The sequence below is a fragment of the Callorhinchus milii genome, unplaced genomic scaffold (assembly GCF_018977255.1).
Source record: "Callorhinchus milii isolate IMCB2004 unplaced genomic scaffold, IMCB_Cmil_1.0 Scaffold1, whole genome shotgun sequence".
NCBI classification, from domain to species: domain Eukaryota; kingdom Metazoa; phylum Chordata; class Chondrichthyes; order Chimaeriformes; family Callorhinchidae; genus Callorhinchus; species Callorhinchus milii.
The window spans coordinates 25,040,481-25,060,108 of record NW_024704742.1 but is presented as its reverse complement, the minus strand read 5'-3'; the positions used below and the strand labels follow the sequence as shown (position 1 = coordinate 25,060,108).

General features: G+C 41.7%; 1 protein-coding gene and 1 non-coding gene across 2 annotated transcripts; one reads left to right on the top strand and one right to left on the bottom strand.

Moving 5' to 3' along the window:
- Positions 1 to 462: 462 nt before the first annotated feature.
- LOC103189377 (caspase-6) lies at positions 463 to 19,628 on the bottom strand. Its single transcript, XM_007909748.2, has 8 exons — positions 19,463 to 19,628; positions 14,032 to 14,076; positions 13,062 to 13,110; positions 8,819 to 8,968; positions 8,628 to 8,704; positions 7,228 to 7,403; positions 5,536 to 5,695; positions 463 to 2,604 (listed from the first exon to the last, which is right to left on the bottom strand). Exons 1-8 carry the CDS (start codon positions 19,491 to 19,493, stop codon positions 2,366 to 2,368), a joined length of 927 nt encoding a protein of 308 aa, XP_007907939.2. The 5' UTR covers positions 19,494 to 19,628; the 3' UTR covers positions 463 to 2,365.
- Positions 7,527 to 7,598, top strand: trnat-cgu. Its single transcript has one exon. It is a non-coding gene; the product is annotated as a tRNA-Thr (tRNA).

Sequence of the window (19,628 nt, the reverse complement as noted above, 5' to 3'; positions counted from 1 at the left end):
GGCCACAACCACCCCTTCCTGGAAACCTGTTCCAGTTAAATTACCCTCTGGGTAAATACTTCCCAGTATCTTTTTTGAAATTGCCCTTTGCAACTCTTAAAACCTGTGTCCTCTTGTCCTGCTGTCTCAGTTGATTCGAACGTACTACAACGGAGTACCTTATCAATCCCATTTAAAATCTTGTATGCTTCCATAAAGTGTCCTCTGACATGTGCCTTTTCAAAACTGAAGATTCCTAGCTTGCCTAATTGCTGCTCAAAGCTCATTCCTCTAATACTAGGGGATTATTTGAGTTGCTCTATGCTTCACTGTAATTTTGTTAAAAAATAAATATTGGCTCAGTTGGGCCGACAGCGCCCAGTAAGACTGGGGTAGTTCCCTTGTGTCCCAGCAACTACCTAAGTGCCTTGTTGCGTTTAACTTAAGTACTATAAACAGTCTTTAATAAAAACACAAACCATGTTTATTCAATGGTTTTTATTCAGTATTTTGAGACAAGACAAATTGAACAAATGCTAAGAAAGGGAGTATAGTACTTCTAATATGTCCGAACCACAGAGATGACAAACACACACTACATATCAAAATCATGATCCAACCTTTTATACAATTTGCAATTCAAATAACACATGATTAGACTAAAGCAAAGGGGATTTTTTTCCCTGAAGATTTTCTGGTGTGAAACTCACGGACGTGCTTAAACATAAGGCACTCGACTTGCTACATTTTTGCCCCGTTTGTTCCTAAAGATGGGTAGGAGAAAGATCAGCAGGTATTCCTGCTCCTAATCACTAGCCAATGATCTTTTCTTGAAAGTGTATTGGGAGGCTAATCGTTACATCTTAAACTTTTAAGATCAATACGTAATATTGAAAACAAAGATTGTCCACAGATCTCAAAAACTGGAAAAATGGCTTCCTAATTAAGACTGAATTCCAGACGGTTTTCCAAATCTTGCATGATCTTAAATGGTCTTAAGTATACGAATATGAAAGATTTTGGTCATAGGTGAGGATAGGGTCAAGTTTGTTTGTCCTTTCCTGGTCAAATGGAAACTCACAGTATAGAATGACTATTTGCATGAGGTATCTGAAAAGCTGCCATAACCCATGATACCCCAGAGAAAATCAACACATACAGGGCATGAGAAGTAAACAGTCCTAGATTTAGACATTCCAGATGTAAAAGTTCCCTTTTTAAAAAAAGAAATGTTTAAAAATCTTTAATCTCACACTGAAAAGAAAATGAACATTCATTTGTTTCATTCACACATCCAATTTTGTCTCAGGTCTGTGAGCACTAGGATTATTTTACAAAAAGCTTACAAAAAAGTTTATTTGTCAAACAAAAAGTTCCTTCACCCAATCATATTAAAAAAATCAATAATGTGAAACTCCAGGGGACTTAGCATCTGAGAGGCTGTAAACTAAGCAGGCAGCCCTGCAAGCACCCTGAAACCTGATTAAAATGAGTCACCATAGCATAGCATTATAGTCATCAGTTTAGTTTTAATTCAACCTAATTCAGCTGGAGCCTGAACTACCTTCTCACATAAGCTGGGTAAACTCGAGAGTTCTTCTTGCATGTCCTTATTAGACCTCAATTTGTTTCTTGCAAATCTCGTAAGATTGTGGGCAAAAATATATTTTTGGTGGAAGCCTTTATTTTCCGTCCTCTGCTCATCTTCAGCGCAATTATACTTTAACCGGTCCCTTCTGAAAGAAGAAATGCTGCCATGGTGCTCAAAAGGTTACATTCCTATTCATACTGTACAGTAAAATTCACATAAGTCGTATCAGTTGGGAGCACAATATTTGATATGACTGATGCGAAGTATGAGTTACAGGCAAACTGTAAGTCGGATTTTATACGACTAACACATCACAGAAAACAAGTACCGCGTTTGTTTCAACGGAGGGCACTGTGGTGTACTGCACATGCAGTACTTCATCACCGCAGCTGGTAAGTGCACATGCGGTGATGGGTCAAGACTTTGTTTCCCGCGCGTGTTTCAAGCGAAACACTGCACAGGCATATTTCCATGCAGCCAGTAAGTGAGATAGCAATGTTACTGGTTTGGAGATGATTTGCATAGGATTTAGGATTATAAAAACCAAGAAACCATTATGATTTAGACGTTTATCCAATTTATAAAATACGACTAGTGCAAAAAATCTAAGTCATTTTTTGTAGGAAACTGAGTAGGACTTGGGTGTATGACTTAGGAGATTTATAAAGATAAGACTTATGCAAGTTTTACTGTATCTCTAGTTCTAATCCTTTTTCTTTCCTAATGGAGTCCTGCCAAGACACTAAAACAGACTGTTGTGCAGAACACAACCCAACCCTGACTGGGTGTAGGTGTCTATGAAGACTTTGGTCTGAAATAGAGTTTCTTGGTCAACATAGAGGCGAAACAGGGGACTTGTTTCTTCCCGAGTGCATTGGCATCCAAGCAGTTTTCTACACTGCGCTGCGAAACCTTCCTGTTCACCAGGGTCAGAATCTCTGTGAATTCTAGTTTTGAACCGTATTCTTTAAGCAAGTTACACAGATCCTGAATGTACCAGGAGCCGTTCACAGTTTCCCGATGAGAGTAGAAACCTGTGGGCAGAAAACCAATAAGAAGCCTTCAATATGTGAGAGGTCGAATAAAATGTAACTCATAGCTCCCCCTTGTGGTCACTACCTTCTCCACGTACCTGAGGTTAGGAGGTGATACATATTACACATGAAATGTATACTGAGCTGGGGATGTTGAAGTTTGTAACCTACGTGTACAAGATCAACACAATCAAAGCTTTTGCATCCATCATAACCAAGCAACAGACACGTTTGTTTTACACCTACCAAATTCACTTTATTTATAAACTAAATATTAATAATTTGGTCACTCAATCCACAACTATTTGTGGGACACTGCTGTGCACAATTGGCTGTCACGTTTCACCCACAAAATACAGTCAATCCATTTTACAGTATATCCTGTGAAGCACTTTGAGACATCTCAAAAACGTGATACAGCACTATATCAAATGCAAGGATTATTATTAACAGAAGTCGCTGGGAACATTCAGGAGAAAGGAAAGTAAGTGCATTGGCGTCTAAGCAATTTCTTACTAACGTTCTGACGAAGGGTCGTGGACCCGAAACGTTGATTCATTTTCCTCTCTCCATAGATGCTGCCTGACCTGCTGAGTGTTCCCAGCGACTTCTGTTTTTGTTTCAGATTTCCAGCATCTGCAGTATTTTGCGTTTAGCAAGGATTATTATCAGTAGCATTTACAATTTATGCACAATAATATTACATTTTGTATAGCGCCTTTCACGTCCCAAAGCACTTTTCAGGATACGCTGTAAAGGGGAGAGACTGTATTTGTAGGTAAATCTTACAAAACAAACAACAAAATTACATTTGTAAAGCGCCTTTCATGTCAGGAGGACGTCCCAAGGTGCTGGACAGACAGATTTACGGACCCGAGCTGAGGGTTGGGGTATGGGAGGGTGGAGGGCCGGGGGGGGGAATCGAAAGCACGGTTGAAGAGGAGGGTCTTGAGGTGGGTCTTGAAGGTGGTGAGGGAGGGGGCGAGATGGAGGGACTGTGGGATGGAGTTCCATAGGGTGGGTGCAGTGGAGGAAGGCCTGCCCGACGATGGTGGGGCGAGTGAGGCGGGGGATGTGAAGCAGGCCAGAGCCCGCTGAGCAGAGGGAGCAAATAGGGTGGTAGGGGGTTAGGCGGTCGGAGAGGTAGTGGGGAGCAAGACCGTGGAGGGCTTTGAAGGTGAGGACCAGGATCTTGAACTGTATCCTCTGTGTGATGGGAAGCCAGTGGAGTTGGGCGAGGATTGGGGTGATAGGGTTGCAGAGCCTAGTGCGGGAGAGGACATGGGCTGCAGAGTTCTGGATGATCTGCAGCCTGTGGAGGGAGGAGTTGGGGAGGCCGACAAGCAGCGAGTTTGCATAGTCGAGCCTCGAAGTAATGAAGGCGTTACAGCCAATAATGCACAGCAATGTGGACAAACAGCCATGAAGTGAATCGTCAATTTTATTTGGGGGACTCTTGACCAGGACACTGGGAGATATTCTGTTCTCTTTTCGAATAATGCCATGGGATCTTTACCATTCACCTGAACAGGAAGACAGGGCCTCGGTTTATCGCCTCTTCTAAGTGTCATTTTAGACTACATGGGATGCAATTTCCAAACCCACAACCTTCCAACTCAGAAGTGAGATTACTACAAACTAAACCAGGCTGACACCCAAAGATAGTAAATACGTGAGTGAATTGTGGCTTCAATTGGCACATCAATTCATTTTGATTGGAGCACTTGTTGGGTCTTTTTATGCTTATATCTGGAAGTAACATTTGTTTTATTGCACATACTAAATATTGATTCTGACCCATGTCCCTATGGATTAGCCTTGGGTTGAGACAAAGAGATTTCTACTGCAGAATCATGCCAAACATGCAATTACTTTTACACAATGGACAAAGGCTATTCATTGGAAAATGAAGGATTTGCCATGGCCTGTGTTCCCAGTCAGTCCTAACCTCTAAGCTTTTAAACTTGGGTTGCCCTCCTGCAAATGACTCAGATAGCAGAATTGAAGAACTTGACGCAGTTGATCATCAAAGCACATGCTTTCACATGTAGATCAGGAAATCTCACAGAAAGTACCTGAAGCTCAACATTCGTGTGATAGACTCTCAGTACCAAATGCCACCAATCTGTGACATCAAACTACCTTCTTCAGGAGTGGAGTTCCCACAGGGCAATGTGCAGGAGTCACTATTTGCAGCGTATTATGAAGAACATTTTAACCCACAGTGTTCCTGTGTGACTTCCTTGCCTCTCCCCACTGTATGAGGAATGACAAATGTTCCTATCTGCATGTTGAGGAGGAACAAATCAAGTTCTGGGTGCATGACTCCGTGCTAACTTTGCCTAATCTGGATTATCTTTACGAGCTGTACCTGTTGCAGCTTCGCTTACAACCAAAGGACCCAATATGGAATGTAGATTGACACACAGACAGACACACAGACAGATATTTCATCATTATCTGTACTCATCTGGGAGGATTCCTGTGGACGGAGTCCTTTTGGTGGGACTCATTGGGAGGATTCGGCACTTTAAAATGTAATTTTGTTGTTGCTTAGCTTTGTTTGTGTTCTTTATTTTGTTCCTGCCACTTGGCTACGTGCGCACTCTGTGACGCAGGATACCACAGCGCCGGCCACTAGGTGTAATTGCAGTGCATGTGTACATACATAGGTGCTCTGTGACACAGGATACCACAGCACCACTTCGACTCAGCGGCCACCAGGTGTAACTGGAGCGAAAAATGCAAAAATGAAAATAACTCATGAATGATGGGAGATGCTTGAAAACAAATATGCCCATGTCACTCTCAGTTGCAAGACCTTTCCGATGAAATATAAATCATGTCTTTATGTCAATCAGTTATTGAGATCCTTCTTAAAGTGCAGACAGACATTGTTGTTTTATTAGTATAAAGAAGAAGATAGATTACCTTCAGCCACTGAGTAGCACATGATGAAATCGGCGCCAGCGGGTAACGTATACACTGCTCCTGCGTCTGTAACCAGCTCATTCACCATAGCCTTCTTTTCCAAAGTGTCAACTTCATCCCTGGGTTTCACGGGCTCGTCGTGTTTGTCTCCCCGACATGCCTGCAGACATCAATAAGCGGATTGGAAAGAACATGTGTTTTGATAGCATCTTACCATGTCCAAGCATGTTTCATAGGCAATTCAACAACAACAACAAAATTACATTTGTACAGCGCCTTTCACGTCGGGGGGACGTCTCAAGGTGCTTAAATTCATCTACAATTCACCTGAGTTCACCTACAAATACACAGTCATCATTATACATGACAGTAAAATCCTGCAGTGCTTTGAGGCATCTTGACAATGTGATAAATGTGGAACCAGCAAATGCCAGGGTTATTAGAAGGAATCTTGTAATCACTGTCAAGTGTAGTGACTGTTTATAGGCAAACAAGGCAGCCATTTGCACATAGGAAGCTCCCACCAATATCCACAACATAATGTAAATGACTAATTAAGCTAGATGATTCCTGATTAGGGCCGCAGGAGAAACTCCCCTTTTCAAACAGTGTTATGGGATAATCCAAATGAAGAGGAAAACGGGACCTTAATTTAACCTTACAACTGAATGTCCAGTGTTATACTAAATGTGTCAGCCCCATAGATTATAAGCTCATGTTCCAAAATGGGGCTTGAAACCCACAACCTTCTGACATGTTGGCAAGAATGTTACCATTAGAGCCATATTTGTATTAACCATAAATTTGTTTTGCAACAGGAGTGAAAGGTGCAGCTGGTGTGAACGTTAACATGTTAGGGTGAGTTTGAAAAAATGATGTATGGGTTGATTAGTAAATATAAAATGAGTAATAGACACTATCGTTAGGCATACAATCTCAATACTCATATTCACACAACATATGCATGTATACTTTGACATTTTTTGTGCACTGGTAAGACAAAAACAAGTGTGTGCAAGTCTTGTGTGTTTTATTTCCTTGGTTACTGCTTATTGGTGAAAATTCTGGATCGATGGGTCTCACGAAAAAAAAATAGGTTTACTAAGCAGATGTTAACTGTTAAGTAAATATACATGTAAATATCCATGTGAAGTACATTCACTTGGATTGTGTGAGTGTACATAAGGTGTTTTCTACTAATGCATGTGTCTAAAACATAGTCGCTGTGACTAATCAGTGATTTCTATTGGACAACACTGCATTAGATGGTTCATACTGTTAAGTAGACAACCGAATCATTGCATTTAAATGAGTTACTATTTTTCACATTTCTCCCACTCACTGTAACTGTGCCTCACTCTGTGGAGGGATTTGAACGCAAGGAAGAGGATTTTCAATTCAATCTACTAGGGGATGGAGCGATAAGACTCGTGGAGCTTGGTGCGAGAGAGGACATGGGCTGCAGAGATCTGGATTGGGCCAATTGACCATCAGGTGGTAAAAAAAAACTGCAAACAACAATTTGCATTTATATAGCGCCCCTCATGCAGGATAGTGTCCCAGAGTGCTCGACAGTGGCAGAGCACAATGTTGAGCTGGGCGGTGGGTACCATGAACTTGAAGAGGAACTTCTTCAGGTGCGACCTGCAGAGTGTTCCAGAGTTAAACAGAGCATGTGGCTTTTGACTTTACCTGGATCACAAAGATTTTAGGTTTCCCGACCAGCGAAGAGCATTTGTCACCTCTAAACAAGGCGGTCATTTCCTGGATTTCAAGTTTTGCATCATAAGCAAAAATGTGGTTGTTCTCCCCGTGGCTGAGGAAGACGCACAGAAAACAATCAACATCAGAATGATCGGAGGTGGCCACTGTGAAAGAAACAAGAAAATATGGACAGATGTCAGCCTGGTAACACTCTCGTCTCCTAGGCAGAAGGTTGTGGATTCAAGCCTAACGTCGGTACTTTAAACTCATATAGTCTACGTCAGTGGAGTCCTGTAGCTCAGTGATTAGAGCACTCGCCTCGTGAGCGAGAGACCTGGGTTCGATTCCCAGCAGGGCGAAATTTTGGGTAAGTTTCCTTACTTCACACGCCTGATAATAATCCCTCAAGAAAAAACATAATAAATTGGTTACTTCAATCCACGACTGTTTGTGGGTCACTGCTGTGTGCAATTGGCTGCAATGTTCGCCCGCAAATATACAGTCAATTCACTAGTATATTTTGTGAAGCACTTTGAGACATCTAGAAGACATGAAAAGCACTATATCAAATGCAAGGATTATTAATATTATTATTATAAATTCCATTTCTGAGATGAAGGTCTTGATTTGTGCAGTGCTCGACTCCATAATTGCCTGACCTTTTACTCCATGGACTGACTCCCTATGGCTCATTTGCATACAACCCCTTCCCTCTGAACATACCTTTTCCAGGCTGAGAACTCAGTTTGCTTTTCAAAAAATTACCATCAAGGTTATGAATCAAATGCAGAAATACCGTACGATAGGCTGGTTATAAATATCACAAAAACACCAATGGTGCTAAGCCTCATTAACACGGCTTAAAAAATCAGTATCATGCAGAATATCAAACAATAATTACTATATTCCCAATTGCCTCTGTCAAGTTTGGAAACAAGGAAACAGCTCTTTTGGCAACAAGGAAACAGCGCTTTGGGATGTCCTCCCAACATGAAAGGCGCTATACAAATGTAATTTTGTATTGTAGTTTTGTATTTAATTAAGTAGAATGCGTACTTATTTTCACAAGCTTGTTAACGTTAATTTTTCTATCCTGTGTGCTGGATGTTGTAATGGGTTACATTTTCACTTAATGTGAGGATTTGATAAGACAGCATTTTTCAACAATCACTTTCATTGTCATTCATAACCATCTGAAAACCAGGCCAGTTACAGCAGCTGATCTAATATATATATATATTATATAGCCTTTAGCTTTATATAGAATTACCTGCCAAACCTAAGTTAATGAAAGCAATGCGTTACTGTAGCTGTGCTCAGGTTTACCGGACTATCCGCTACCCACTGAAGGACAACAGAATTTAATGAAAAGAATATTCGCCTGTTACCTTGATGAATTTTCTCCAAAACCTCTGCTGCTTTGAGGTTATCAAAAGCCTGAACTTCAAAACCAAGATTTTCCAATCTAAAGTGAAACATGAAAAAAAACATATTGACGATTGCACTTGATACAGCATCTGATCACGTCAAAATGTCTTAGAACAAGACCAGGACATCAGCACAAGGAAAACGTTCAAACCTGATTTCCAGATTCATTTTGTCAGCATTCGTGCCTCGTCTCATGGGCATTCCAAGGTACCAGAAAAAGTGCTCATAGTTGAAGATTAAGGCGAGTCCACGTCTTTTGTGGTTCATGTTGTACTCGACAGATGGGTCCATGAGATCAGCTCTAAGAACAACCAGTAAAATATCTCCATTATAGAACAAAGTTCAGCCACAAAATACACAGTCAATCCACTTTACAGGATATTCCTTAAAGCGCTTTGAGATGTCTCAACGACATGGTTATGCACTATATCAAATGCAAGGATTATTATTATATTATTAAGTAATTTAGCCCTTTCTTCAAGTGAGAATACATAGCTAGTCTGCCAAGCTAATAAGTCATTCATTGCCAGGGGCGTTGTAAACAGTACCACTACAGTAAATTCCAATTAACTCGTCGCTCCAAGTGACTCAGAGACGAGTTATCATGCGTAGAGAGTTAGGCATACAGTTACAGAGTCTGATCACGCATACATAAATAAATGCGGCTGGGATACTGATACCACAATGACTTAAGTGGTAGTGACATGTTAAGCCACGGTCGAATTATCAGGAGTTTACTGCATTCAATCAGATCATGAAATGCACTGACAAGGTACTTGTCCACGCATTGGATTTTGGGATATTGCAGGAGCTTTAAGCAATGCCACACCTCAAATCACTATCCAACTCACCTCACCAGCACAGGCTGGATGTTATTACAACCTTGTCCCCAAGCAACAGATTACGTTTCAAGACATTAGTAGCCAATGGTGTCAGTTCTGTTACCTACTGACATCACTCCCGCGAGACTTGCACTCAAGGGTATTCACTAATAGAAACTATTTAGCTTGAGGAGAAACCACAGATTTTCGTTCAAGGATATGAGAGGCACGCACATACCTACTGCAAAGCTTTTTATTTTTTAAAAAAATGGATGTCCTAACCTTCATCGATATAATTCTTGTGTTCACTTCATTCAAATATTTTTTGGCAAAATAAGAGGAAGAAATAATAGGCACAGGGCAATATCTCCAGGAATTTGACTTGCCAGATGATCCCCTCTTTCCCAAACAGTATTCAAGCCTGGATTTGATCAGTTTCTGACAGAGATGGTCACAGTCATAAGGCATGAAATTATAACCAAGCTCAGAACTATCTAAAGCCAAGATCTGCCTGAAGCCATTACTGAGACCACCAGCAAATCTCCCTTCAATGGTAGCTTTAACCAGGTTCTGATTTGCCATCTGTCCAACAAATCCCCCCCCCCAAAAAAATGAGTCATTCATTCCATAGCCATTTGTGTCCAGAAATTGGCTGCTGCATTCACCCACTCCACTTTACAATATATCCTGTGAAGCGCTTTGAGTTGTCTTGACGTGAAAGGTGCTATATCAAATGCAAGAATTATTATTATCTAATAACTCTATGCTTTGTTTTATGCTGCTGGATGTGACTTCCAGCGATTCGGAGCAGAGCTCAATTGATACTTCCCGCTCTCCCCAGGAACTGCGGGTGGGGGGGCAGAGGGGCTGCTTCTAACCACCTGAACCACCCAAGAAGCTTTGAGAGACCATTTGTAAGTGAAGGCCGGATGAATAGCACTATCTGCCGTCGCACTGTAATGGTGAGAGATTCAACACGCTGCAGGAACACTCTCCTTGAGGTGCTCCCAGCAGCCAAGGCTCCACTTCATTCTGCTTCGAGACAGTGCAGCTTACACAAGATTTACAACCTGACTTTAGCTCATTAAAGAGCACCGTGCAAAGTTAGGCTCAAAACTACACTTCCATGAGCTGTTTGCATGCTCAAGCGGAATCCATGTGGAGTCCTGTAGCTCAGTGGTTAGAGCACTCACCTCGCAAAGCGAGAGGACCTGGGTTTGATTCCCGGGCAGGGTGAAATGTTGGGCAAGTTTCCTTACTCCACATGCCTCTGTTTAATTTACCTAGCAGTAAGAGGAACCCAATTGTTAGTCGATTGGTGGATCGCTTTTCCAGGGGTAATAATCCCTCAAAAAAAATAATTTGGTCACTCAATCTATGACTGTTTATAGGACACTGCTGTGCGCAATTGGCTGCCACGTTTCACACATAAAATATACAGTTAATTAATTTTACAGTATATACTGTGAAGCACTTTGAAACATCTTGAACACGTGATAAGGCACTATATCAAATGCAAGGTTTATTATAAGAAGCTTTTAAAATGGACTTAAACAAATATTTGAAAAAGAAATGTATAGAATCGCTACTAAATGGAAAGCTTTTATAGAGAGCCAGTACAGAATCAACAATAACTTTATTCGGTGTGGTAAAACCTATGATTCATAGATTCATGTTGCTTTGTGTTAAATCCCACAGGTACTTTCACTTTAATTTTGTGAAGCAAATTGGCATGTTACAAGAGGAATGTGGACTTCCTAATCTCAAATCATCAGTCCGATATCTTTGCAGTTTTACATTCATAAACCAAAGGTTAGTAACTTGTGTAGCAATAAAATCCAGGTTAAAATATTACAGAGCAATGCAATTGCTAAGCACTGCATGCGTAAAACCCCACCTGACATTCAAACTTAGCCTGACCAGCAATCCAGTGAAACTTACTGTGACCCATCGTCAAATGCTCTTGTCATGAGATTATACTTTGTGCAACTTTGTCGATAATGATTCATGTTAACGACCCTCTTTAAACAAGCCGTTGAGACAGCAGAGCTCACACAAATTTGTGTCCATTATACTTCATCTGCCATTCTTTGGCCCATCTACTTAACTGATTATGATCTTTTTGAATGAGATGTATTGTTCATAGCTTGGGATGAAGAGTAAATTTTATATTCACAATAAGTGTTTTCCCTCCAAGTGAATAGTGTCGAACAGCAGAAGAACTCACTACTCACTTGCCCCCAGACAGGCTTTTCTCCATTCACTATTATTAGATACTGAATGTATCTAAATTCGGGGACGATACAAAGCTAAGTGGGAAAGTAAGCTGTGAGGAGGACACAAGGAGGATGCAAAGGGATATAGACAGGTTAAGTGAGTGGGCAAGAAGGTGGCAGATGGAGTAGAATGTGGAGAAGTGTGAAGTTATTCACCTATGTAGAAAAAATACAAAAGCATATTATTTTCTAGAGTGGGAGAGACTAGGTAGTGTTAGTATTCAGAAGGATTTAGGTCACTTTGTACACCAATCACAGAAAGTTAGTATGCAGGTACAGCAAGCAATTAGGAAAGCTAACAGCATGTTACCGTTTATTGCAAAGGGGTTACAAGGGAGTACAAGAATAGGGAAGTCTTGCTGCAATTGTATAGGGCCTTGGTGAGACCGCAGTTTTGGTCTCCTTATCTAAGAAAGGATATTCTCGCTTTAGAGGGGTTGCTATGTAGGTTCACTAAGTTGGTTCCTGGGATGAGGGGGTTGACCTACGAGGAGAGATTGAGAAGACTAGGCCTATATTCTCTAGAACATAGAAGAATTGAGGTGATCTTATAGAAACCTATAAGATTCTTAAAGGTCTTGACAGGGTGGATGCTGTGAGGCTGTTTCCCCTGGTTGGAGAATCTAAAACTAGGGGTCATAGCCTCAGGATTAAAGGTCAGCCTTTTAGAACTGAGTTGAGAAAACATTTCTTTACTCAGAGAGTAGTGAATTTATGGAATTCTTTACCCCAGAAGGCTGTGGATGCTCAGTCCTTGAACCTATGCAAGAATGAGGTTGATAGACTTTTAAAACCTTAAGGATTAAAGGATATGGGGATAGGCCGGGTAAATTAAATTAGGTTAGAAGATCAGCCATGATCTTATTAAATGGCGAGGCAGGCTCGAGAGGCCGAACGGCCTTCTCCTGCTCCTATTTCTTACGCTCTTATGTACTCTGCTTCTCATTCACCTACCTATAAAATACACAGTAAATCCTGTGAAGCTCTTCAAGACATCCTCCACACATTTCACATGCAAGAATTATTATTATTTTACTGCTCAGCAAATTTGCAACTCAGTGAGCTAATTTGCCATGAATTTCATCAGCTCGTTCGAATTTTGATGAAATAACAACTGAAAATCCAAGTAAACTGTATCCCGCAACCACCAGAGTAGCTAGTTAACGGATTTTAGTTTTCAGTGGAATCCTATAAATATCAAAATCTAATATAAAAGTAATCATAGAGCAGTATACCTACATAATAGGAATAAGACACAAACTCTAAAAATGTGAAATACAAAAAAAGCATCTCATACCTTTGGATAGGCGGCAGAAAATCAACTTCTGCGACATTTGCTTTACCCACTGAAAAAAAAAGAAGCAAATTACTGAGCACTCTGGTACTCTCGTCTCTGCTCAGCGGACATTAGTTTAGTTACCTCAGAATGCTTAACAGTGGCGGAGCATGATGTGATTAGGGGGAGGGTAAACGTAAGAGGAAGGTGACGTGAAGATGAGGTAGGAGGGGGCAAGGTGGAAGGATTGAGGGAGAGTGTTCCAGAGTTTTGGGCTAATCGGAATATTAGTGTGTCTTTAATATCTGAACAAGGAAACTAAATAAAGCTGAACAAACGCAAGACCTGAACAAGGACAGTGTGTGTAAAAAAAATAGTCATTACTCTTTACCGTAAATTCTGGGAAGCACTTTAAGACATCCTCCCAACTTGAGAGGCGCTACCACAAACCCGAGGATTAATTATTATTTTGACTATTGAGCACAGCGACCATTGATCGTAACAACAACTTCCATTTATATAGCACCACTCATGCTGGATGGCATCTCCTAACTCCCAATGAGTTGGTTTCGTAAAAGCTGTTACTGAATTTTCTTCAGCATCTCGCCACAGTAGCTTACAATTTTAACCAGGAAAGCATAGGAATGTGCTGTATATTTTAAGTCAATTTCCCATCATTCACAAAAATGATGTCTCTCTTTATGTAGCAGTAAAGTAGGAACCCAGTTGTTAGTCGATCGGCAGATCACTTTCTGGGAGGTAATAATCTCTCCAAAAAAAAGAATGTTGTCACTCACTCCACGACTGTTTGTGGGAGGGACACTGTTGTGCACAATTAGCTGCCAAATTTTGCCCACAAAATACACAGTCAATCCACTTTACAATATATTCTGTGAAGGGCTTTGGGACGTCTCAGCATTGTGATAAGGTTCTATATCAAATTCAAGGATTATTATTATTATTATTAAAAAGAAAAAAATGGGAAACTCACCATTAGCGTTTCCATCAGCAGACTTACTGTCTTGAGTTACAATACCTAAAAATAAACAATTCATAAAGAGTAATTGAATAGATCACGTTCAGAAGGGAGAAAAGGAAGGAAGGAAAGGGAGGGGGAAGAATAGAAGAGCGAGGGAGAGAGGGGAGAAAAGGCCAATCTAATTCAATGCGACCTCCCATCTCCCCACCCATACCTCAAATCCACTTTAATCTCTTGAGGAGAATTTCTGCACAAGTTTCCAGGAAGCCAATAACCGTAGGATCAGGAACAAGTGTTTGTACAGTGTTCAAATCCCTTGTCTCTCCAGGAGCATTGGCTGATTTCCCCCCTCTCTAGCCAAGAGAGCCAAGGTCACCCAACCCACTAGCCCGGCTGAGATCAGCCAATGCCCCACAGGAACCAGAAGCAGGGGAGTGAGGAGGAGAAGAGAAAGAGAAATTGAAACTAGGACCTTCTCAGTTGTTCAACGAGATGCATCTGTTTGTCGAGTGAAATTCAAAGTTCCGTTCTTGTAACAATATTGCTACAAATATAATAGAATAGAAAATGACATTTGTATAGCGCCTTTCACGTCGGGAGATGTCCCAAGGTGTTGGATTTCGACCCAAGCTGGGGGTCGGGATCAGGGTGGGCGTGGAGGACAGGGAGGGTGGCTGAAGACTCGGTCGAAGAGGAGGGTTTTGAGACACGCCTTGAAAGGAGGGAGCGAGGTGAAGGGAATGTGGGATGGAGTTCCATAGGGTGGATGCAGAAAGGCTGAAGGCCCAACCATCGATGGAGGGGCGGGCCAGGCGGGGGACATGGAACAGGCTAGAACCTGCTGAGTGGCGGGAGATATGGAGTGATAACAAGCTGGTCAGCAGGTCGTAGAGATAGGGAGGGGCAAGGCCGTGGAAAGCCTTGAAGGCAAAGCGAGGATTTTGAACTCTACATACCTATAATAAAGCACAGTAGAAATATTAATAGCCTGGAGCAAGCAAATGCTCTTGAGTTCTTATGCTACTGTAGCTGATTTTTCTACCTGTGTGCGTCTCTATTCAGCTGAAATTTCCTTACGTTTGACTTCACAGAGTGAAAGTTTGAAAGTTAGAATTGCAGGTATGAAATCTGTGGATAGCCGTCAACTGAATAGCAGGTCATGTGAGCAGGTCGCTGTGGGTGGGTGGGTAGGTAGGTAGGTCAGTAGGTAGGTAGGGCTCCAGCATGCTACCCCATGTGAAAAATGCTACCCCACGTGAAGAACTCTATAAAAATGCAAGTTGTTATTGTTTTTGTAGGTGGGTTGGTAGATAGGAGGTAAGGATATTAAGGAGTATGGAAAAGTAGCACAGAAATAGGATTAAACAATCTGCATGATTTAATAAATAGGCCAAGCAGGCCAAATGTCCTCCTCCTGTACCTATTTTCCTCCCAAGTATCCTTACAAATTTACATTTATATTAATGTCTTTCACATTGAGAGCTCGTCCCAAGACACTTAAAAGTACTGGTGTGGCACTCGAGCTGGGGGTGGGAGCTGAAGAGGGCGAGGAGGTGAAAGACAACCAAACGCGCAGTCAAAGAGGTAGGTCTTGAGATGGACCTTGAACGAGATAGGACACCGAGCGAGTCGGAGGGACTCTTGGATGGAGTTCCAGAGAGTGGAGGAGAAAAATTGAATGGTGGGGCAGATAGGGTGAGGGACATGAAGCAGGTGCTGCCGGGTAGGTAGGATTTGAGGAGGGTAGGTAGTCAATGGAGCCGGGCAAGGATGGGGGGAGGGTGATAGGCTTGCGGGCAAAGACATGAGGTGCAGAGTTCTACACAGTCTGCAGCTTGTGTTGGGAAACGTTGGGGAGTGCGGCAAGCTGAGAGTGGCATAGTCGTTCCTTGATTTCAATGTTCATTACAGCACTAGATCTGTGTTTTTTAAACCCTTCAACAGGATGTGTTCCATCCCGGAGTGAGGACGTCAACCTATTACTTATTCTCCCTGAAGGGAAGTGTCACTATTATAGCTCCTTTGTCCTGGATTACAACAGAGAAAAACATCAGTGAGTGAAGGGGAAAAGTAAAAGAAACAAGGAAGGGGATGGAGAAAGAGAGCGAATGCAAGACATGACAGGTTTTTGCAAACAATGTTGTTTTTGATCACAATATTTTAATACGTCGTAACAGAGTGCTTCCTTAACTGAATCAGTGGATATCTCGGAGACTTAGAAATCTGGGAGTATGAATTACTTTGCCAGCCTGCTTCTCATCTGTGTACAAGTGTAGTAAAATTGCTAGAAACAGAGCTATTCTGCTGTGTTACAACTCATTATCATCACCTGCTTCAGTGTCACATACTAAATGTTTTTCTCAGTCTTAAGACATGCAATGAAGAAGCACAACCGGTTTATGCAACCTTTATCTGGAGCAGTATCAGATATCAGCAGGAGAGGATAATTGGTGTGCAAACAAAAAACGACTTGCACCACACATTTTTTTCTGAATTCTTGTCAAATCAGCTCTGCTGGAAATGCGAACGATGGGGTTTGAAGAAGGAAAATTAAACAAAACTTTTGATTGATCAAATTGAAACTTAAGATGCAATACAGACGCAACTCAGCAACTTTGATACCAGGTGCTGGTCAGAGCTACGCTGTTGCATTGTATTCAGACATAACGTCTCCCTTTTTTGTGAAGAGCAATAGCTGGTACTGCATATAGCTAACCTGCCAGCATTTCGGAGTCCTGTAGCTCAGTGGTTAGAGCACTTGCTTTGCAAGCAAGACACCTGGGTTCAATTCCAGGCAGGGCGAAACCTTGGGCAAGTTTCCTTACTCCACACGCCTAATAATAATCCCTCCAAAAAACCCAAAACAATAATAAATTGGTTATTTTCAATCTACGACTGTTTGTGGGACATTGCTGTGCGCAATTGGCTGCCGCGTTCGCCCACAAATATACAGTCAATTCACTTTACAGTATATTCTGTGAAGCGCTTTGGGACGTCCTCCCGACGTGAAAAGCGCTATATCAAATGCAAGGATTATTATTATTATTATTATTATTGCACTTCCATATCACTCTCACCTTTTGAGACACAAGGTTATGCGTTTAACCCCACAATGGGACTTTGAACTCATAGTCTCGGCTGGGTGGGAGTTGTATTGCCAAAGTTGTATTCTTTCGGATGAAGCGGTAAATCGAGGAAATCATTAAAGATCCCATGGCACTATTTGAAAAGAAAAGGGATTTTTTTCCCAATCTCCCAGGCCAACAATCCCCCAAATAAAATTGGTCATTTACTTCATGGCCATTTGTGGGACATTACTATGTGCTGCTGCATTTGCCCATAAATACCAAGTCACTACACTTTGAAGTATATCCCGTGAAACACTTGAGACGTCTTCCTGACATGAAAGGTGCTATAGCAAATGCAAGTATTAATTTATTATTAACTGGGTCACTGCTCAAGATAGGAGCCTTCAACAAAAACGGGTCACTACACAAAACCTGTAGAGAAGAAGGAAAGCAATACTACAACTACAGTACTTAATGGAAAAGTGTAGCTTTAGGTTTAGGAGAAAGAATGTTTGTTAAACTAATAGTTGCAACGTCAAGTACACAACCACGTCTTTTAATTATGTTGAAGAAAAAGAAAATGCCTCAGGAAAGCCGCAAGATGTAGAACATCTTAAAATACAGCTCCAAATCGGCACAAATCTCTCCACGGCCTCCCCGCATGTTACTTCTGTATTTCTTCACCAGAGGATTTGTGTTGGCTCAAGATGCACTCTTTAAAAGAATCCATCACAGGCATGCTGGAAATTCTGATAAAACAGATACTAGGACTATGCGGTTTCAGCCAACTTTAAGCTATGCTTTCTTTCCCTCAAAGAGCATGACTAAAACAGAAAATAATTCTCGCTCACTCAATCACATATTTAATTTATTATAATAATATATTGCATTTGTTACAGCAAATTTCACATCGGGAGGAAGTTTCAAAGCATTTCACACAGCTAACTGGGCATATGAGCTGGAGGGGGAAAGGGGAGAGTTGAGGAAGTGGGGGGAATGCATAATGCATGCAGTGATGTGACATCCAGTACAACTGTTATACTGAATGAAGATTCAATCAATCATATATAGGTCAATGTTTCACAACTGGCTGCCATATTTTGCCCACAAAATATTCAGCCTGGCTCAGTATACATAGTAGTATACCTAGTAGCACTCTTTTAGATATAGAAGGTTGTGAGTTCAAGCCTCACACTGGAATGCATTGATACTTTTTCTTTCACTTTCAGAACCTCCTAAAATCATATCACTTTGCCTTTGATCAACATCTTTAAACCTCTCAATTCCCTGTCCAATATAATAATCCTTGTATTTGATTTTGATATAGCGCCTCATCAAGTCGTTGATACATCTCAAAGCGCTTCACAGATTATACAGTGAATTGACTATATTTTGTGGGTGAATACTGTATTTGTCAAGCACTTTGAGACATTTTCTACCCCCTTCGTATTCCACTCCCAGCTCGGGTGTCCAGCCAAATGTGTTAAGCCCTTTGAGACGCTTTATAAATATAAATCGTATTGTAAAAGCAGGGTCCTATAGCACTCTACATAAATCAAAGATAAGCAAAATTCAGTGCACACAGTGACACGTAGACGTGCTGAGCGAATATAAGACATATTGTTTCATTTGTAAAACATTTATATTTTGATATGAATACTGTATATAAAAAAATTAAATCCTTCCAAACAAAACGAGGTGAGTGGGGAAGCTTTCTCGTTTTATCTGATCCTTCCAGTTGCAAAAATCATCTAAGAATCAAGTTAAAAAGTCAAATCACAACTTGGTCTTGAACTTGTTGTTGGTCACGCTTTCAGCTACTGAGCCCCAAAACTCAAGTTGCACTCTCCCTCAATCCCCCTGCCTTGCCTCCTCCTTCCCCAGCTTCGGGTCGCGTCTGAAGACCTTCCTCTTGAACCGTGCCTGCGGTTCATCACCCCCTCACCGACCGCGCCACACCCCTCCCCGAAGCTCGGCGTGGTGCTCTGTCACTGTCAAGCGCTCTGAGACGCTGCTCTGCGCGCGGGGAGCTGTATAAATGCAAGTTGTTGTTTGTTGTTGTCCTAGATTAATCCTATCAGGTTTCTAATTGTTCACCGCCAAATACACAAGTCCCTGCGCTTCGCTGCGAATCCCCTCTGAAGCACTTTGACAGCATGATAATGGCGCCACAGTGTATCAAACACAAGGATTGCTACAACACACCAGCTTCCTGGGCAAGTGGTCATCATCCCAACCCCATAAGACAAACAAAGGACAAAGAAAGACAAGCGAGAGAGGCTGCACTCTCTCTGCCTGAGGGCAGTACAAAAGGAGAAGCCCTTTAACTGCACCCTCCTCCCCATTCAATGATGCTTTAGCTGACATCTCAGTACCTGCTGTCTGGGGCTGCTCCTTGGTTGCCATCGCTTCCAATTTCCTTGTGCTCCCAGTTGTGTTGCCTGTTGCTCAGAACCTGTCTCTTTCTCTCCTTTCGATGGATCGTTCACTCACTTCCTGGATCTGGGACAAGGCTTGGAAGCTGCTGGCTGAGGAAGTCCC